General features: G+C 51.6%; 7 protein-coding genes across 7 annotated transcripts; 6 read left to right on the top strand and 1 right to left on the bottom strand.

Annotated features, from left to right (window-relative positions):
• Nucleotides 1-819: 819 nt before the first annotated feature.
• N7477_003014 (uncharacterized protein) lies at nt 820-2168 on the top strand (the record flags this gene model as incomplete). Its single annotated transcript, XM_056964677.1, has 6 exons — nt 820-975; nt 1028-1064; nt 1137-1213; nt 1269-1648; nt 1703-1776; nt 1828-2168. 6 exons carry the CDS (start codon nt 820-822, stop codon nt 2166-2168), a joined length of 1065 nt encoding a protein of 354 aa, XP_056824630.1.
• A 172-nt stretch (nt 2169-2340) lies between these two features.
• N7477_003013 (putative MFS transporter) lies at nt 2341-4001 on the bottom strand (the record flags this gene model as incomplete). The annotated part of the gene is made up of 4 exons (XM_056964676.1): nt 2341-2364; nt 2425-2524; nt 2577-2941; nt 2994-4001. 4 exons carry the CDS (start codon nt 3999-4001, stop codon nt 2341-2343), a joined length of 1497 nt encoding a protein of 498 aa, XP_056824629.1.
• Nucleotides 4002-4529: 528 nt separating this feature from the next.
• On the top strand, nt 4530-5657 carry N7477_003012 (uncharacterized protein; the record flags this gene model as incomplete). Its single annotated transcript, XM_056964675.1, has 1 exon — nt 4530-5657. The coding sequence occupies one exon, from the start codon at nt 4530-4532 to the stop codon at nt 5655-5657; it is 1128 nt and encodes a 375-aa protein (XP_056824628.1).
• Nucleotides 5658-7149: 1492 nt separating this feature from the next.
• Nucleotides 7150-9625, top strand: pmt4 (dolichyl-phosphate-mannose-protein mannosyltransferase; the record flags this gene model as incomplete). The annotated part of the gene is made up of 3 exons (XM_056964674.1): nt 7150-7389; nt 7470-9108; nt 9165-9625. 3 exons carry the CDS (start codon nt 7150-7152, stop codon nt 9623-9625), a joined length of 2340 nt encoding a protein of 779 aa, XP_056824627.1.
• A 1460-nt stretch (nt 9626-11085) lies between these two features.
• On the top strand, nt 11086-14073 carry N7477_003010 (uncharacterized protein; the record flags this gene model as incomplete). The annotated part of the gene is made up of 3 exons (XM_056964673.1): nt 11086-11817; nt 11873-13783; nt 13804-14073. The coding sequence occupies 3 exons, from the start codon at nt 11086-11088 to the stop codon at nt 14071-14073; spliced, it is 2913 nt and encodes a 970-aa protein (XP_056824626.1).
• Nucleotides 14074-15002: 929 nt separating this feature from the next.
• On the top strand, nt 15003-15533 carry N7477_003009 (uncharacterized protein; the record flags this gene model as incomplete). The annotated part of the gene is made up of 1 exon (XM_056964672.1): nt 15003-15533. One exon carries the CDS (start codon nt 15003-15005, stop codon nt 15531-15533), a length of 531 nt encoding a protein of 176 aa, XP_056824625.1.
• Nucleotides 15534-15722: 189 nt separating this feature from the next.
• N7477_003008 (uncharacterized protein) lies at nt 15723-16628 on the top strand (the record flags this gene model as incomplete). Its single annotated transcript, XM_056964671.1, has 1 exon — nt 15723-16628. The coding sequence occupies one exon, from the start codon at nt 15723-15725 to the stop codon at nt 16626-16628; it is 906 nt and encodes a 301-aa protein (XP_056824624.1).
• Nucleotides 16629-16767: the final 139 nt, after the last annotated feature.

Here is a 16767-nt window from a genome sequence, read left to right as displayed (position 1 = left end):
CAGCCATATGCCGAAGTAGAGAAACCGATTTTCTTGGTAACCATATGTGTCCATTCTCCAGAAAGGCAAGTCGCGGACCCGGTTCGACGCGAAGGTCTAGACAGCAGCGGGGAAAGCTAGATCGGGAAATGCAGAGATCGAATCCATCCAAGTCAAGTATCCGCGCCTCGTCTCGATCCGATCATGATTCAGAGGGTTGATACATGGACCGGCGAAACATCGGGGAGAATATTTCCATAGAACCATGTGAATGGGGTGAATCAGCAAAGAATCTCCGAAGCAGAAGAACGGGTCTATTCGGAGAATTGGAAGGATTCTAGAAGTCTGCGCTGCGAAAAGTTCCCAAATGCGGTCATGATGTCAGGATCGTTGCAAAATTAGGGCAGGCAGGGCAAATTCCGGGCAGCGATCATTCGTGGGAATGAGTCGACTTTTAAACTTCAATCAAATTGCGTCCCAATCATATTCCAAGGCTGAGGGGCATCTGGATCCACAATCCACATTGTTCAGTGCTTGTACCCGTGGAAGCTCACAGTCTCCCTTGAGCCGAATCCACCACATTTGCATCCGGAGCACGTAGCCATGGATCTTCGATCGGGGATCACCCCACTGATGGAAGGACTCCGGGGACTATGTACAGGTGCCCTTACCTATTGGGTTCAGTGGGAAAAGGCGATTGATAGACTTTTCAAAGAAATTGAGGTAGCTTGATGGATGTGAGTGAAGGTTGAAATTATGGGATCGGCCGCCGATTGACCTGCAGATCTTCGCGCTACTCCCCTCCGATGTAGCTTGGTCGATGGTTTATGTGCGCCAGTCATGGCGCGTGATATGTCGAACAATGGCCTCGCCTTGTTGAGCGTCAGTATCGTGATGTCGGTGCTTCAGGTCATTTTTGTTGCGTTGATGTTCTACACGAGGCGTTTACAGCGGGAGAAATTCGGGTGGGATGCTTGGATTATGCTTATTGCTTTAGTAGGTGTCTTGGGCCCTTGCACGAAGGATCTCGCTAATGATGATATGGCAGTTTGGGAGCCTTGCAAAGGCTGGCATTTACATCGCGAGTAAGTACCCACACTCACAGCAATCTCTGATGGTTGTCGTCGGACGAGGAACAGAGCCTAACTTTATATCAGTGGTCGAAATCGGTGGACTTGGCCATCACTTCGCTGATATGAAGCACCCAGGGCAAAGCTTCATCTTTATTAAAAAGGTATGTGTCCCTCGAAGTCGATGCCCTTGGACATGATCTAAGTGTTTTCGAACAGGGCTATTGGGCCGTCGAACTCTTCGACTTTCCCCTCACGATAACCCCCGCCAAAATCTCCCTACTCTTGTTCTATGTGCGCATCTTCTACACGCGCAAATTTAAATTCTTCGCCTTCGGAGTTGGCTCTCTGGTCATGAGCCTAGGCATCGCAATGTTCTTTCAGACGATTTTTCAGTGCTCACCTGTCGACTATGGCTGGGACAAGACTGATAAAACGGGGTCATGCATTGATCAAATGTTCGTTTATCGCATCATCTCACCAATCAACGCCTTTACGGGGGTTTTGTTGCTCATCATGCCATTGCCGCTTGTTTGGAGACTTCATGCGCCCAAAGGGCAGAAGCTGGCATTGACTGCTGTCTTTATGATTGGTGGACTGTGAGTTATATCCTACATGATATTGGGTATCTAGATGGATCCTGACTTGACTAGGGGAACTGTTGCGAGTATTCTGCGAGTCGTCCTCTATTTTGCTTATTCGAAATCCGAACTCCATGAAGTGACATGTAAGTTCTGAATGTCGCCCGCAAGATGGGAGAAAGGTCTAACGGTTATAGGGTTTTCTTTAAAAATCAGCATCCTCACTGTCGTTGAAGGTGCAATCTTAATTATCACTCCTTGTCTCGTCTGCATCTGGCCACTCTTGAAACGCACGGTTCCTCGACAATTCGTGGACAAGATGTCCTGTTACCCAAGGTCCCGTCAGCATCGACAGTGGTATATGACCTCGCAAATGTCTGCTCACCATCGTCGCGGGAGTACGAGTGTACGGGTACGGAGGGACGACCATTCGGGGAGTTCGGCTTCGTTGGTCGATTTGGAAGAGCAGCGTTGGTGGTTTTCTGAAGACGGGGATACGACGCCGACGTGTGAGAGGGTGTTTGTGGAAAAGGATTAGGATTCCAAGTCTACAAAATATATTTCTTGAACATGAATCAGGTGCGTAGAACGAGAGGAGAGTTTAAAGGGGGGGTTGTGTTGGATTATGGGGTCTTCGGTTTCATATCTCGTTGCATCTAAGTAAAATTCATAACAACCAGGAATTGGGAGGGCCAAGGCCGTAGTTCCGGTTAATAGGTGTATCTGAAGCCGGGCTGTTGACCATCGTTAGTGAGGATCCAGCATTCGGACTTTATGATGAGGTCAGGACATACCACACCCTCGATAACTTTCAGTCCCCGGGCTTGTTGTCGGTTTGCGATGTAGAAGGATATCGTGAATGCAGTCACAAACGCGATCAGAAGGGCATGGGATCTACAGCACATCAGCTTGCTTTTCCAACCATGTAGACCCTACGAAGCCTTACCCAATCGATACCCAGACAGCCGTCTGGTAATGCGGAGTCTCTTGCGAACGCACAATATAGCTTCCAGCTACTCCACCAAGCCCATTGCATGCAGTGACAGCAGCAGCTGTGGTAGCTCGCTTCCACTGGCCGACAACATTGTTAGCTTGAAACGCATTGAGAGCAGCCCAGTTGGAGACGTAGGCCCCGGTAGCCAGGAAAATCCCAATGTAGCGCACCGTCACCTGCTTAGATGCTGGAAGGCCGAACATGAGGAACCCGGCTATCAGTACCAGTGCATTGAAGGTGATTACAGGGCCGCGGGTCCGATATTTATCTCCCACTAGAGAGGTGAGGAGGACTGGAATAGCCGCGTAGTAATAGGGCTACCGAAGGGAGGTTAGATGAGGAGATCGACGGGGAGCAGAGCAAACTCACCGGAGTGGAGAGAAGGATTGACTCGTTGGAACTGAAGCCCATTCCTGTTTGCAGGATGATGGGTAGGAAATAGGACATTGAAGTTGAGACCAGATTCAACAAGAAGAACATGCACGCAAACCCGTAGATCTTGAAATCCAGAAAGTTGGAGAGCAACACACCCCACGAGAATTTTTCAGGGACTAGATCGGCTCTATCATCCTGGATACGACGAGACGCCACGCGTGCTTCCCGTTCCGACAGGAAACAAAAGCTGCGATGAGAATTCTCCGGAAAGTCTACCATCCACCAATAAGTCGCCAACCCCAGTACACAGGAAACTAGGCCCTGAACCAGGTACATCCATCGCCAGCCCGCCATATTAGCAACTCCATCTAAGTGATTTAGACCAAAGTTGACTAGGTTACCTGTAGCAAGCCCGAGGACCTCCCCAGTCTGCAGAAAAGCGAATCGGAGCTGCTGTTCACGACGAGGATACCAAGCGCTAATCAGGTAAGTCAAACCAGGATAAATTCCCGACATGGCAATACCCAGAAGCACACGCAGGGCGATCATCTGGCGCCAGGTGTGAATAAAAGCAGTACACAGCGTGAGTAGGCCGAAGACGAATGTAATGGTCGCGAGCCATGCCCTCGGACCGACGAAACGCACAGCCACCGTGCATGGCAGCTGGAACACCACACTGGCAATGGTAAAGATGAAAATGGAGACTGAGTAGCGCGATCCCTGGTCTAGCTGGAGGTCACTGAGCATGCTGGTGACCGCCGCTGACGAAAGTATCCCTGAGTCCAGCAGGTTCAGACTGCATAGTAGACCGGCGATGGAACAGAGGCGTAGGTCTACTTTCCACCGGACCCTTTTTTCCAGCGCGGCCCACTCGTCCCCATAAACTCCATGAACCCCATCGTCGAGAGGCGTTATGTCAGTGATCGCGTTGCCTTCAGTCTTTTCCATGAGTGCGGGCGCAATAGCACACATGGGCTCTATCTGCTTTTCTGGGTCGGTCATGATGGGGATTTTGAGCTGGGCGGGTTGCACGAGGGGGTGCGGTCAGTTCGGCGCTTTCTTTTCCTTTCCTTTTTCATTATCGCATGTGAGGAATGCGCCGGAAACACACCGAACGTCGTTAGCGTCTGACCAGGAAGGTTTAGCTAATATAGTTCCTTGGAGTATAGTGTGAAGTAAACAGCTCTAATTTCCATCCCATGGATGCGCTGAGTCACGGCGTTGCATTGAGATAAGGTACCAGGAACGATCTACCCAATAGGTGGTACCAAGATCGCCAAAACAAATCAATACTTCCAAAGGGAAAAGAAATCACCCGTTGAGACACCCGCCTAAGTATGATTTGCTATATAATTGGCGCTTAAAGGGAGCTGCAGGTCAGGTAAGCTTTCGGGCCGCCTAATTCGACGATGTGCTGCCCACGTTCGGTCGAATGGAGACTTTGGTGTCTTTTGAGCTCTGCGCTTCCCCGGTTTCTCTCTCCGCTCCTCCACTTCACCTCTCTATTCTTGGAAGGTCTAAATTCTGACAATGGTTGAACTCATCCCTCCTCCTGATCCGCGCACATTGCTCCCGCCTCTTCTTGCTTGCCTACCGACGGCCTTTGTGTCGCCACGTCCTCCTCCGGCGCTCCTCCCAATCCTCTCTCCTATTCTGCGCCAACGTGTTCAGATTCTCACCGATGTGGCCAATTCTTCTTCTGACTCATGGCTGCAACTATTGTGCTGGGATACCGCTAAAGCACAGCGCCTCCAGAGCATCGTCGACGGCGCCACTTTCGAACCGCACCCGGTGTCTGGTGAAATCGAGCTCAACGAAGATCTCCCGGTGACATACAAGCGTACCGACGAAGAGACACTTCGGGCCATGGTCTTGTTGTCTGAGTACAACCTGGCGGTGACCTACCTGTGGTGTCCGACCGACGACCAGGGCCGTGGCTGGAAAGTGGGAGAACTACTTCCGCGCGAAGCTCCCGCGGATGATGAACACACCTGGGCCTCTTCTATCGCGGAGGCGAACGAACAGGCAAAGGAAAGACTATTTTCAGAGGCCATAGGCACTGGCCGTGCAGAGCAGTCGACCAACATTGAACAAGCCCAAGAGGAAGATGACGACGATGACTATTGGGCGCAGTACGATGCCACTCCTGGCCGGACACCAGGTGTCAAGACCCCGGCACCGCCTGGTCCTTCGAACCTCGGCCCTGGCCAGTCCGAGGCATCGTATTACTCCCAATACAGCGACGTCCAGCCTGCCTTGGATAATCACGACCCCTCGGAAGAGCAACCCGAAGTTGGACCCTCATCTCTGAACGGCGACATGCTCGCAAGTCTTTTACGCCGTCAGGTTGACGGCATGGACACAGAAACTGCCCGCACAAACGGCTATGCCACAGCAGACGTCCCCCACCACGAAGCAGGCCGCCGCCTGAGCCACCCACGACCCGAATCTGCATCCTCCAATAGCTCCGAGCACGTCGCCAAGCTGGAGCAGGAAGCGGAGAGTCAGTCTTCGTACGAGGTGGGCGTGAAACAGCACATTGGCACAAGCATCAAGAGTTTGTTCCGGTTGGCCAAGGCGACGGGAATATCGAGGACAGAGTTCCAGTCGATGGTGCAGACCGAGTTGGAGTTATTGAATTTGTCGGACGACGATTGAGTTATGATACCCACGAGCTTCTCATGATTTGCTTGCGCGGCTGTACCTTTGCAAGATTTTACCATATTGGTCATTGACTATAGATGATGCATTTTGGGTTGTTTGGGGGCATTTGCAATTTAATCCCTTTTGGTTTGATGTTCCGTCACTTATATATATCCTATTCGCTTTAATGTGAAAACCTTTCAGATTCTCAAGACCTGTGAATTGCTCGACTGTACGGCTCACCTTTGATAGAAGGCAGAGCAAAGTTGTGTGCGAAATAGAAGGAAAACAAGAGGCCTTGTGGAAACTCAAACCGATGGTCAATAAATTCTAAAATAGAAATTGTCATGCCGGCTTTGGTTTTTCCTTATCTGAAGTGATGGCAGTGAGACGTTGACCGAGATTGTTGCCTTGGCGGCACAGGGAAATAGAGGTGTTGGGATGGAGGCCAATTGTGACAGCAAGCTGCAAATGTTGAGATTGTTGACAACCACCTTTGTCAAAGAATAGAGAGAGAGGGAGAGAGAGAGAGAGATGTGGTGAATAGAAGAGAAGCATGGAAACGAAAGCTACCAGAGTGGAAGATATACTACTATCAGCGCCCGCCCCGCTTGTTAATCATACTGAGCAACACGAACACCCTAGCCTGGAGCCCTTAGGAACGAATATTCGCTGCCCGGGACCGGTGTCAAGCTCCCAACACCGCGATCTGTTTAAGAACCTGGGGAACCTTGCCCCTTTCTTGATTATGGGTGATTCTGGTAAATGACTTGAGTAGAAACAGTGAAATTGTGTCTTCCTTGGGCCTCCAAGCTCGAAGTTTATCATCAGGTGCTCGTGGGCCAAATTTGCATGATACACATCAGTTCATCTACATAAGTTGGGGCAGGATCGTTTGTACTGACCTCGATCGTTCAATCGGAATTTACTTGAAACAGTCTCAATTCTTGTTGTGCACGCGATCAAATCTTTACCTGCAATGGAAATTTGATGAAATTTGATCTTACTTAGCAGTCTACGTGGAGATGGTTCCAATTTCCTATTACTGCCAATTTGCTTCAAGCATCAACAACACAATGTATGAAGCTTGGGGCTTGTGATTCAATGCCATGGAAAATCTCCTTTCACGGATTCGTCGATTGGAAACTGATGCATCTCTAGCTTTTGATGCCCCTCGGCCCATTTCACCTCGCCTCAAAGTCGTAGGCCTGCAGACAATACGGACGTGATTGGTAGGAGCTGGTATAGAGGTGCCGCCCACCGCCTTGTTTCGGACAAGAAGACACGCAACCAACAATCCGCCCCCTCCGAACCCTTCTTCTACAGCTCTCTTGGCCTCTTTGCTTGGGTGCCATGTACGTTTGGTGATCCTGGTAAGTCGTCCCTGACACGAAGTCACTGTTACACTCGGGTTTTTGCTTCCGACGACTAACACTTGACGTCTTGAGAAGTCTATTTACTTTAGCTGGTTTCACGGTCACTCCCTTTCATTTCTTAATTTCTCAACATGTCGTCCCCTTCATCCTCTCTACGTAAGAGAGGTGGAAAGAAGGAGGCGTATACGGCTCTTCCTTCGGATGATGGCTCGATGATCCCAGTGTCGCGCGCCGAAAAGGCCGGCAAGCTCCAGTCGGAATGGGATTATTGGCTGGCCATGGGCGTTCTGACTGTGTTGGCTTTTGCGACTCGTTTCTATCGCATTGATTACCCCAACGAGGTCGTCTTTGACGAGGTTCACTTTGGAAAGGTAGGCACTGCAGCAGCTTCGCGACGCCCTCGGCATTGAGAACAGCGAACCCCCTTGGCTGACCTGTTGGATCTTATCAGTTCGCCTCGTACTATCTCCAGCGCATGTACTTCTTCGATGTTCACCCCCCGTTCGGAAAACTGCTTTTCGCCTTCATGGGTTGGTTGATTGGTTACGATGGACACTTCTTCTTCGAGAACATTGGTGACTCGTACATCGAGAACAAGGTGCCCTACTTGGCTCTTCGCGCTATGCCTGCCACACTTGGTGCCATGACGATTCCCGTTGTGTTCATGACCATGTGGGAATCGGGCTACTCGCTTCCGGCCTGTGTGCTGTCTGCTGGTCTCATGGTCTTCGACAACGCTCACGTTGGCGAGGATCGTCTGATCCTCCTCGACTCCACTCTGGTTCTGTCTATGGCTCTGAGTGTGCTGTGCTACGTCAAGTTTTACAAGTTGCGACACGAGCCTTTCGGACGTAAGTGGTGGAAGTGGCTTCTTCTGACAGGATTCTGCATGAGCTGCGTTATTTCGACCAAGTATGTCGGCTTCTTTACTTTCGTTACTGTTGGTGCCGCCGTCATGATTGATCTGTGGAACCTTTTGGATATCAACCGCCGTCAGGGTGCTCTCGATATGGTCACATGGATTAAGCACTTTGTTGCTCGTGGCGTTGCGCTCATCGTTATTCCCTTCTTTTTCTATCTCTTCTGGTTCCAGGTTCACTTTGCTGTCCTTACCCGCTCTGGACCCGGTGATGAGTTCATGTCGCCCGAGTTCCAGGAGACATTGAGTGACAACGCGATGACTGCCCAGTCTGTCGGTGTTCAGTATTTTGACAGCATCAGCATGCGTCACAAGGACACCAAGGTCTTTCTTCATAGCCACTGGGAGAAGTATCCTCTTCGCTACGACGATGGTCGTATTTCCAGCCAGGGCCAGCAGGTTACTGGGTACCCCCACAACGACACCAACAATTTCTGGCAGATTCTGCCTACCAAGGCACTCCCCGAGGGCCAGGCCGCCAGTGTTCTGAACGGAGATGTCATCCAGCTCCGTCACGTTGGCACTGACTCTTACCTCCTGACTCATGATGTCGCCTCTCCCTTCTTCCCTACCAACCAGGAGTTCACCACTGTCTCCAAGGAACTGGCTGATGGAGAGCGCCACAACGATACTCTTTTCGAGCTGAAGATCGAGAATGGCAAACCCGCCCAGGAGTTCCGCACTTTTGCTAGCTTGTTTAAGCTCGTTCACGTTCCCACCCGTGTGGCTATGTGGACTCACACCACCCCGCTCCCCGACTGGGGCTTCAAGCAGGCCGAGATCAACGGAAACAAGAACATCCTGCAGTCCAGCAACACATGGTTTGCCGAGACTATCGATGGCCTGGCGGAGGATAGCCCCCGTCTCATTCGCCAGGAGCGCAAGCCTAAGACGATGTCTTTCCTCCGCAAATACTTTGAGCTTCAGGGCGCTATGTTCCACCACAACAACGCTCTGACCAGCAGCCACCCTTATGCTACCGAGCCCTTCCAGTGGCCCTTCCTTTTGCGCGGTGTGAGCTTCTGGACCAAGAACGAGACCCGTGAACAGATTTACTTCCTGGGTAACCCCATTGGATGGTGGATTGCCAGCAGTCTTTTGGCTGTGTTTGCCGGCATCGTGGGAGCTGACCAGCTCTCTCTTCGCCGTGGGGTGGATGCTTTGGAAGAAAGTAAGTACTTACATTCTCATTTTCTTTGAAATATAGATGGCTAACAGTTCTGTTAGTCTGGGGTCCCGGCACCCGCTCGCGTCTGTACAACAGCACTGGATTCCTGTTCCTGTGCTGGGCCGCCCACTACTTCCCCTTCTGGCTGATGGGCCGCCAGCGCTTCCTGCACCACTACCTGCCCTCGCATCTGGCGTCTACCATGGTGACTGGCGCCCTGGTTGAGTTTATCTTCAATTTGCAGCCTCTCGACCCCGATTCTGGCAAGACTCCTATCGATGACCCGTCAGGCAAGGCCAAGGGTAAGGTCAGTCGCAGCGTCGGTCGCTTCGTCACGGCCAAGGAGCGCATGGGCGCTCGATCGCTTCTTGCCGGATGGGCTGCTACGGCTGTCATTCTGGGTGCCACTATCTGGGGCTTCTGCTTCTATGCGCCCTTGACTTACGGTCTTCCCGGACTGGACGTGGATGGTGTCAATGCCCGCAAGTGGTTGAACTACGATCTCCACTTCGCCAAATAATCCTCCACTGCTCACAATCCCGATGATTAGATCAGCCAGACGCTGGAGCGTTGGATCTAGCATTCTGTCTTTTTTTTTTTGCGAGTTTGTAAGATAGTATATGATGTTTTTCTAGGTTGTCTCCTGTGAGGTACGAATGTTGATGTTGCGAAGAATGGTATGACGTGATTGTCAAGCTGTACCGCCATGTCTTGTTCATGGGCGAGGTCGAATCCTGTGTGTGACCATCCGAGTGTCGTGAAGTCGTACAACTGGCTACAATGAGCGACGCTCACCCGACTTGTGCATGTCACGTGAGTTGTGGCATGATCTGAGTCGGTCTAGTCTGGGATGCAATCCTCTGCTGGGGCTCTGATTCCAGCTACATATATGTCTGCGAAACGAAATGTCCGATGATCGATCTAGAACGCAAACAATCGTTTTGTTTTGATGGCACCGTATGCGGGACGATGAGTAATGGTTTGTTTATTTTTAGCTTTCCCCTTAAGGCCAGCTATGTATAGCAAAAGGTTTCACATGGCGCGATCCGGCCTCGACTTCTGTTTTCACGCACTGGAATCCATCGGTATCATTGGCCTCCGACAATGGTACAGTAGTGCAGTCATTGTAGTTAGTGACTGACGCTAGTTATGACCACCGTCGGATCCCATTCGGTCTCTGGACAATAATGCAGGGACTAGACTCTGGTGGGCGTTGGTTTGGCGTCCCTTAGTTTTTTTTTCTCTTTTCGCCTCTCATTCTTTCTCTTCGCATTCTCCCTCGGCATCATTCTTCATTCTTGGGTTCCTTTTCCGTGCCTCATTCCTACGAACCGAGAAGGGTCCTACCCGACATCTGCTCCACTCCCCACTCAGGTCCCCGTTCGGATCGGATTTGCTCACGCATTGCTCGTTGTTGAATCTCGGCGGAGACCAAATTGAGACTGTCACCATTTTGGGTCTCACCCGGGTGGTGTTGATTTTTTTCCTCTTTCTGTTGTTCATCTGATTTCCTTCCTTTTCACGCCAAGGGAAGCTTTCAAGCCGCCACATCCCATTTTCAACCCCGGATCAGGGACCAGGGAACAGGAACTAGGGTTAAAATTGGTTTGTCGTGTACGCGACCAGATCGCAACCCACAGGGTGGATTCCAGACGGGCCCGATCAGCCGCTAGAGCAAAGTGTGTCGCAGGCTGTTATCTCCGTACCAGAAGCTTCTTTAGGGATTCGCTTCGCCCCAAAGCCTAAGGCTCCGTCTCCCCTGAGCTTTCTTTGTTCTTGCAAATATCCGTTTCCCCTTGCAACCGCCGATCTGTCGGCTTGCCCACCGTTCCTCTTCCCTCCTCTTCACCTGCATCTGACACGTCCATTGAAGTGATCAATTCCCCCCCCCCCCAGGAACAGGTCTACCTTAATGGGAGCAGCGATCGAGTAAAGGAGGCGCTCAATCATTTATTTGTTGCTCTCACAACATCCATAACCATGCCTATTAAGCTGCCCAAGACGTTTGGTGGTCGCCGGAAGTCGTCCGGGAACATTCTGGAAGAGGTGGATGCACAACAACAGCCCTCCTTCCGTGTCTTCGAGCGACCAGGTCCGCATAGATCAATGACAGATGGGGCGCCTTTAAGCAAGCGCATGAGTGAGGGAAATGCCGTACCCGCAACCGTGGAGGATTCCGACAACATTTTCGCCGGAACCGAGCAACCCCTGAGGAAGCGGTATGGCCCCTGCCGACCCAAGGAATCTCTTAGGAAGCGACTAATCCGTCGCAATTATAGTGGTCCAACTTACGAGAGCTCAACTTCGACCCGACTCAGTTCCTCGTCGACTTTACCATCCTCCACCGAGGTACCACCACCCGATGAGGCCTCATCCCCGCACTCAAGAATGAACGATATCCCCGCTCCGCCTCCACTTGCAGCAGGCTTACGCGCTGCTGCAGGCAGGACATTTTCATTCGGTGGCCGATTCGGCAAATCAAATTCACCTGCGGCTATGCCCAGAACCGCTACACCCGATGCATCGACGAGACGGGCCCAAACTGCCAGTACGGATAGCACAGCTACACCGCCGAAGCTGGCGGATGGGCATTTCAACCTCGGGCCGGATCTTGGAGCTGAAAGCACTGATGACTTTGGGAAGATGTTTGACCATCTAGGCAAACGGGACAGCGCCATGTTGCGGGACCCATCTCCTCGGCGATCTAAGCAGGTACGACGCTCCCATTGATGAGGAAACACGTGGGCCAATGCTAATAGTGGTACAGTACTCCTCGTCCCCACCCACACAGGCTCTGCCTGAGTTCCAGGCCGGTGGTAGTGGAAGGGTACCACGACCTGCTCCTTTGAAAATCGATCAATCTTCGGCCGTTGAACCGTCACCGTACTCATGGGACAGCCAACGCTCCCGTCATTCCGACGATAATTTGCTCAATGATCCCGATGTCGCGCGAATGGGCGACTTAGTAATTGACAATTCTTCGTCCGCCAACAACGCGGACGCAGGATTCCGCAGGGCATCACCAGGTTCATCCCAGGCGCTGGGTGCTACAACTAATCATCGATCACTCGAACGACCACGGTCGGATTACAATAGTCTTCGCCGGAGTGGAATCTACTCGGGCGGACCAGTCGGTAGTCCGATTGATGATGAGGATGCAAAAATGGTCAGGCAATCCCTGCTGTGGAGCAAAGAGAACTCTCCGCCAGTGACCGACAACACACCCCTCTTCTATCAAGGTAAAACTGTCAGTCCTCATGATGTGAAACCGGAGCCTGAATCGATGTTCGCGGAACGAAATGAGCCTGATCCGACCATTGCTGCCCACGCGCGACTCGCGGTTCAATACGCCGAGAACATGCCCAAGACGAATTCCCCGGGCAACAAGGTTATGACACCCTCTCAATTTGAGCATTACCGCCAGCAACAGGAACTGCGGCGAGCCAACAGCAGTGCTTCCAAGAGTGAAGACGAAGAAGAAGAGGAAGGAAACGGATTCGATGAAGAAGACGAGATTGAGAAGCAGCGCGAGGCGGAACGACAGCGGCGCAAGCAGGAGGCTCACATGTCGGTCTATCGCCAGCAGATGATGAAAGTGACTGGACAACAAGCAGGATCGCCATTCCTTCGTCCCGTTATGAGTGGAGGGAGCAGCAGCGTTTCCAATTTCAACCGACTGTCTGGTTCTATCGGCAACACCTCCAGTGGTAAGAGCAACGAGGAGGATGACGAGGACGTCCCCTTGGGTATCCTTGCTGCTCACGGGTTCCCGAATCGCAATCGTCCACCCTCTCGCTTGATCAATGCCAGCTCCAACCCGAACCTTCGTGCGTCAATGCAACCCCCGTATGCGTCGTCTTCGAGCTCAGTGGTTGGTGCCGAACAAGGGGCCCGGGGTGGATTGCCTGTTTTCGCCCGAGCTCTTCCTCGGGATCCTTATTATGGAGCTGGCCTGGTCGCTGGGCCTGATCGCGAGTCTCTCGCTATGGGTGGAGGATCGGGCTCGGTGTATGGGGGGGCCTCCTCACCAGGACCTCATCCGGGAGGCCTGGTTAATGTGATTGCCAACGAGGAGCGGGCTCGTGCAATGCGACGGGGCAGTCCGAATACCCAGGCGATGTACAACATGGGCGAAGTGCCTCGACCGTTCTCAATGATGGGGCCGCAACCAATGAATCCTAACGAGCAGGCTCAGCTGCAGCTGTCTCGCCAAATGGCAGACATGATGCAAATGCAGATGCAATGGATGCAGATGCAAATGCAAATGCAGGGTGTGCCTGGTACCCCGCCTCCGATGACGAAAAACGGCATGCTTGCCCCTCCTAGCATGGGTGGTATGCCGATGGCTGGACCTCCGATGGGCCCTCCCTCCATGGCTGGCTTCCCAATGGCAGGCCCACCGTCGACGGCAGGCACTCCTTCAGTCATGGGAGCTAGGCCAGTCTCCATGCCGGGTCCGGCCCCTAGTGCCAATCCCCATTTCGACCATCGCGCTCTCAGCATGCTGGACCCAAACGTTGCCGTGCGTCGCACTGGCTCGCCATTGCCCAATCTATCTGGGCCACCATTCCAACCTCCAAACCCGGGCTACGCCTCATCAATCGCTCCTTCAGAACGTAGTAACGCTGGCCTCGCCTCTCGTTACCGGCCTGTATCAGTCATGCCGGGGAGAACGCAGGTGCTTCATCGCACCTGAAGGGCTGGGCAGATGAAAATCAGCGTCCCGGACTGCATAATTCTCAATCGCAGCCCCATCTACCAAAGTCATCGTCCCTTGCTACCGTGATTGTCCGCCCGGTTTCACCGGGTCGCTCAGCGGCTGGCCGCAAGGCCCAAAACACCTCCGACGATGACGATGACGACGAAGCGTGGGCCGACATGATGAAGAAGCGCGACAAAAAGAAGAACAGCTGGAAGCTGAAGCGAGGAACCAACCCCCTCGGAGACTTGCTGAGTGTCGTGCACTAAACCAACTCCTTCATCCCATTACATCATCCTTCAATATACCATGCATCAAATGAGACGGATCACGGCGCCGCTGTATAGAAACCCTGTTGTTCTCAATTTTGCGCTCGCCATGACATGAAAATCACGCACATACATCCAACTCGGCTTCGGCTTCGAGCTTTTTAATCTCCCCTCCTTCGAAGCTCAAGCCATACCTCTTTTGTTCCCGAATTTTTCCATTGCATGGCCATCTTGAAGGGGCAGATGGTGCATCTCAAGTATGAATACATATGTCCTTACTGTTACATCTTCTTGGCATTGGCGCAGGGCTGGCATGGCGTTTTCATTTTTCCTTCATATTCATGTTCTATTTTGGTTCATTAATTGTTCATGGCATGCATTCTTGCGTTGCTCCTTAGGGCTGACATGAGTCTTTTCACGAGATTTTGGGGGACTCGTATAATTCATTTCGGGCAAGAGCCCTCATATCTTCAACTGTCTTATGATGTGAATTGTGCATTGTTCTAGAGCAGACCTCTGGGGGTCTCCGTTCGGTAGCGCCTGAGACAAGCAAAACAATATAGCCAATAGGCAGGCTGTCATGCATCAACTTGCGAATCCCAGACTTATATACCTCTCAAAACAAGCAATCAAACATCATCTTAAAAGGGCTTTCAGGACGGAAGAATGAGAACGAGAAGAAAATTTGATAATCACGTACGTAGACACATTGAAATTGTCATCATGGTTGGTTAACATAAGAAGCAATGGCATACTATCTCTTTCAACTCATGGAAACTCACTGTACACTATTGTGTATCACATTTTGGTAGATATACTTAGACTAATTGCCTAGGCAATATGGCCTCACGTGTTTTGGTGGGTCTCTAAAGAGCCTCAAATCTGAGACAGATTTCTAGGATTTCGTCCCTTCCAATCCACAGACAAACATGGCAGCCCCCGCCCCTCCATCCTGGCTGCTCCCTAGCATCTATACTTCCGGTCGACACAAGCCTGGCACACCTCCAACATGGCTTGTGGTGTTTATCTGTCCCCTAGAGGACGCAGAGCGGATTGCCATGATGACCAAGCTCAGCTCCATGGGTGAGGAGTGGCCAGATAGTCCCCAAAATGGGATGCGACGTCTGGTCGAGATTCCTTGGCTGATGAATTATACCCCACCGACATCTGTCATATTCACCATGTTGAAAGAGGATCCTCTCATCTTCATTGATGATCAGTCCCGAACGGACCATTCGGCGATCATCGCCTGGAGGACCTCTAAGGAATCAGGCGCCGAGGCTGCTCGCGTACCAATCGAGCGAGCCAACCTGCTTCTGGGCATAGCTGCCAGCGGCGGATTATCAGCGGATTATACTCGAATTTCATCAGAGCCGGAGGAAGAAGAAGCCGTCCAGGTAAAGCTAGGCTTCTCCCATCATGTTCTATTGTACGATCATTTGCTGAAAAAAAATACGTAGTCATTCAGTGGAGTGCTTCCATCCCATCTCTCGGGGTTGAGTCTCGAGCCATCCACTCCCACGCTAATCTCTCTGGTGCACCTCTCGAAAACAGTTCAAGAAAACATCGAGTCAATGATCGGCTGTCCCACAACCATTCATAACTGGCCAGAGAGTCAAGAGCCATGTTCCCGCGCGCAGCTCTACCGAATGTTTCAAGCGCTGAAAATATGCCGCGAAGGTAACGACCAGGCCTTCGCACTTTTCATTGATGATGACGCAGAGGGCTATCATATCGTCATAGCAAAGGGGTCTAGCGGTCCAAACATCGCAGATCCTACGGCCAACAAACTTGAGCTGTATACCCTGCCCTTTGATAAAGTCAAACAATCCTGGAATGCAGGCTGGAATCCAGAAAGTCACATCCCGACTCATTTGCCCAGAGGCTCATACAGGTACAACCCAGCCATGTATGAAATACCGATGGTTGGAGGAGAGCCAATCGTCAACCCGGACAACATTGCCGGGAGTCTGGCCACGGATGTCGTCTTCGTCTTGGAAGCGATGACTCCGACCGAGCTCCGCAAGATTCAATCGGAGATGTTCACGGTTACTGATCAGAATTGGATGTGGGTTGACGTATCAGATCGACTAGTGTCACCGGATATGCAGGGGTTGCTCAATTACTTTGAATCCGGAGCGTTTGGTAGACACCCTCCGCCAAACAATTTTCTTGCAGTTGATCGCCGGACTCTTCGTGATGCGATGGAGCCGATTGATGATCGGGATGATTTTGAGTCTATTATCGTCGCTTCTTATGAAGCAGGTGATGTCTGGTTTCACGATGATATGCTAAATACTTATGGCCACATATCGACTGGATATGGTTATGAAAGAGGAGATTTGGATGAGGCGGAGCTAACTTATATCAATCTTTTCATCGCGAATTCAAGCTGGAGTGAAATGTGTGCTGGTAGCCCGATCATTTACTGGAGTGCATATCGGGCGTGGGCTGAGGAGCATGCGGAGGGTGATAATGCGTTTAGGAGGTTTTCTGGTGAGACATTTGCTAGATCTTTTGGTCCTGATGGAATGAAAGTCTATCAGGAATGTTAGGGGCTTGTTTCATACTCTTCGTCTCAGCCCAAACCTCCTTCTACATCACCCTCGCGGACAAGACCTTTTCAATACTATTGAGATGCGACTCGGGTTTGATTTCGAGTGACGGCGCCACATGCGCAAATTTCCTTTGAAA

The sequence above is a fragment of the Penicillium maclennaniae genome (genome assembly GCF_028827695.1).
Source record: "Penicillium maclennaniae strain IBT 15551 chromosome Unknown utg000003l:1.0-5670915.0:1.0-5674809.0, whole genome shotgun sequence".
Taxonomy (NCBI): domain Eukaryota; kingdom Fungi; phylum Ascomycota; class Eurotiomycetes; order Eurotiales; family Aspergillaceae; genus Penicillium; species Penicillium maclennaniae.
The sequence above is the reverse complement of the archived record's forward strand: the minus strand, read 5'-3'. Positions and strand labels throughout refer to the sequence as shown.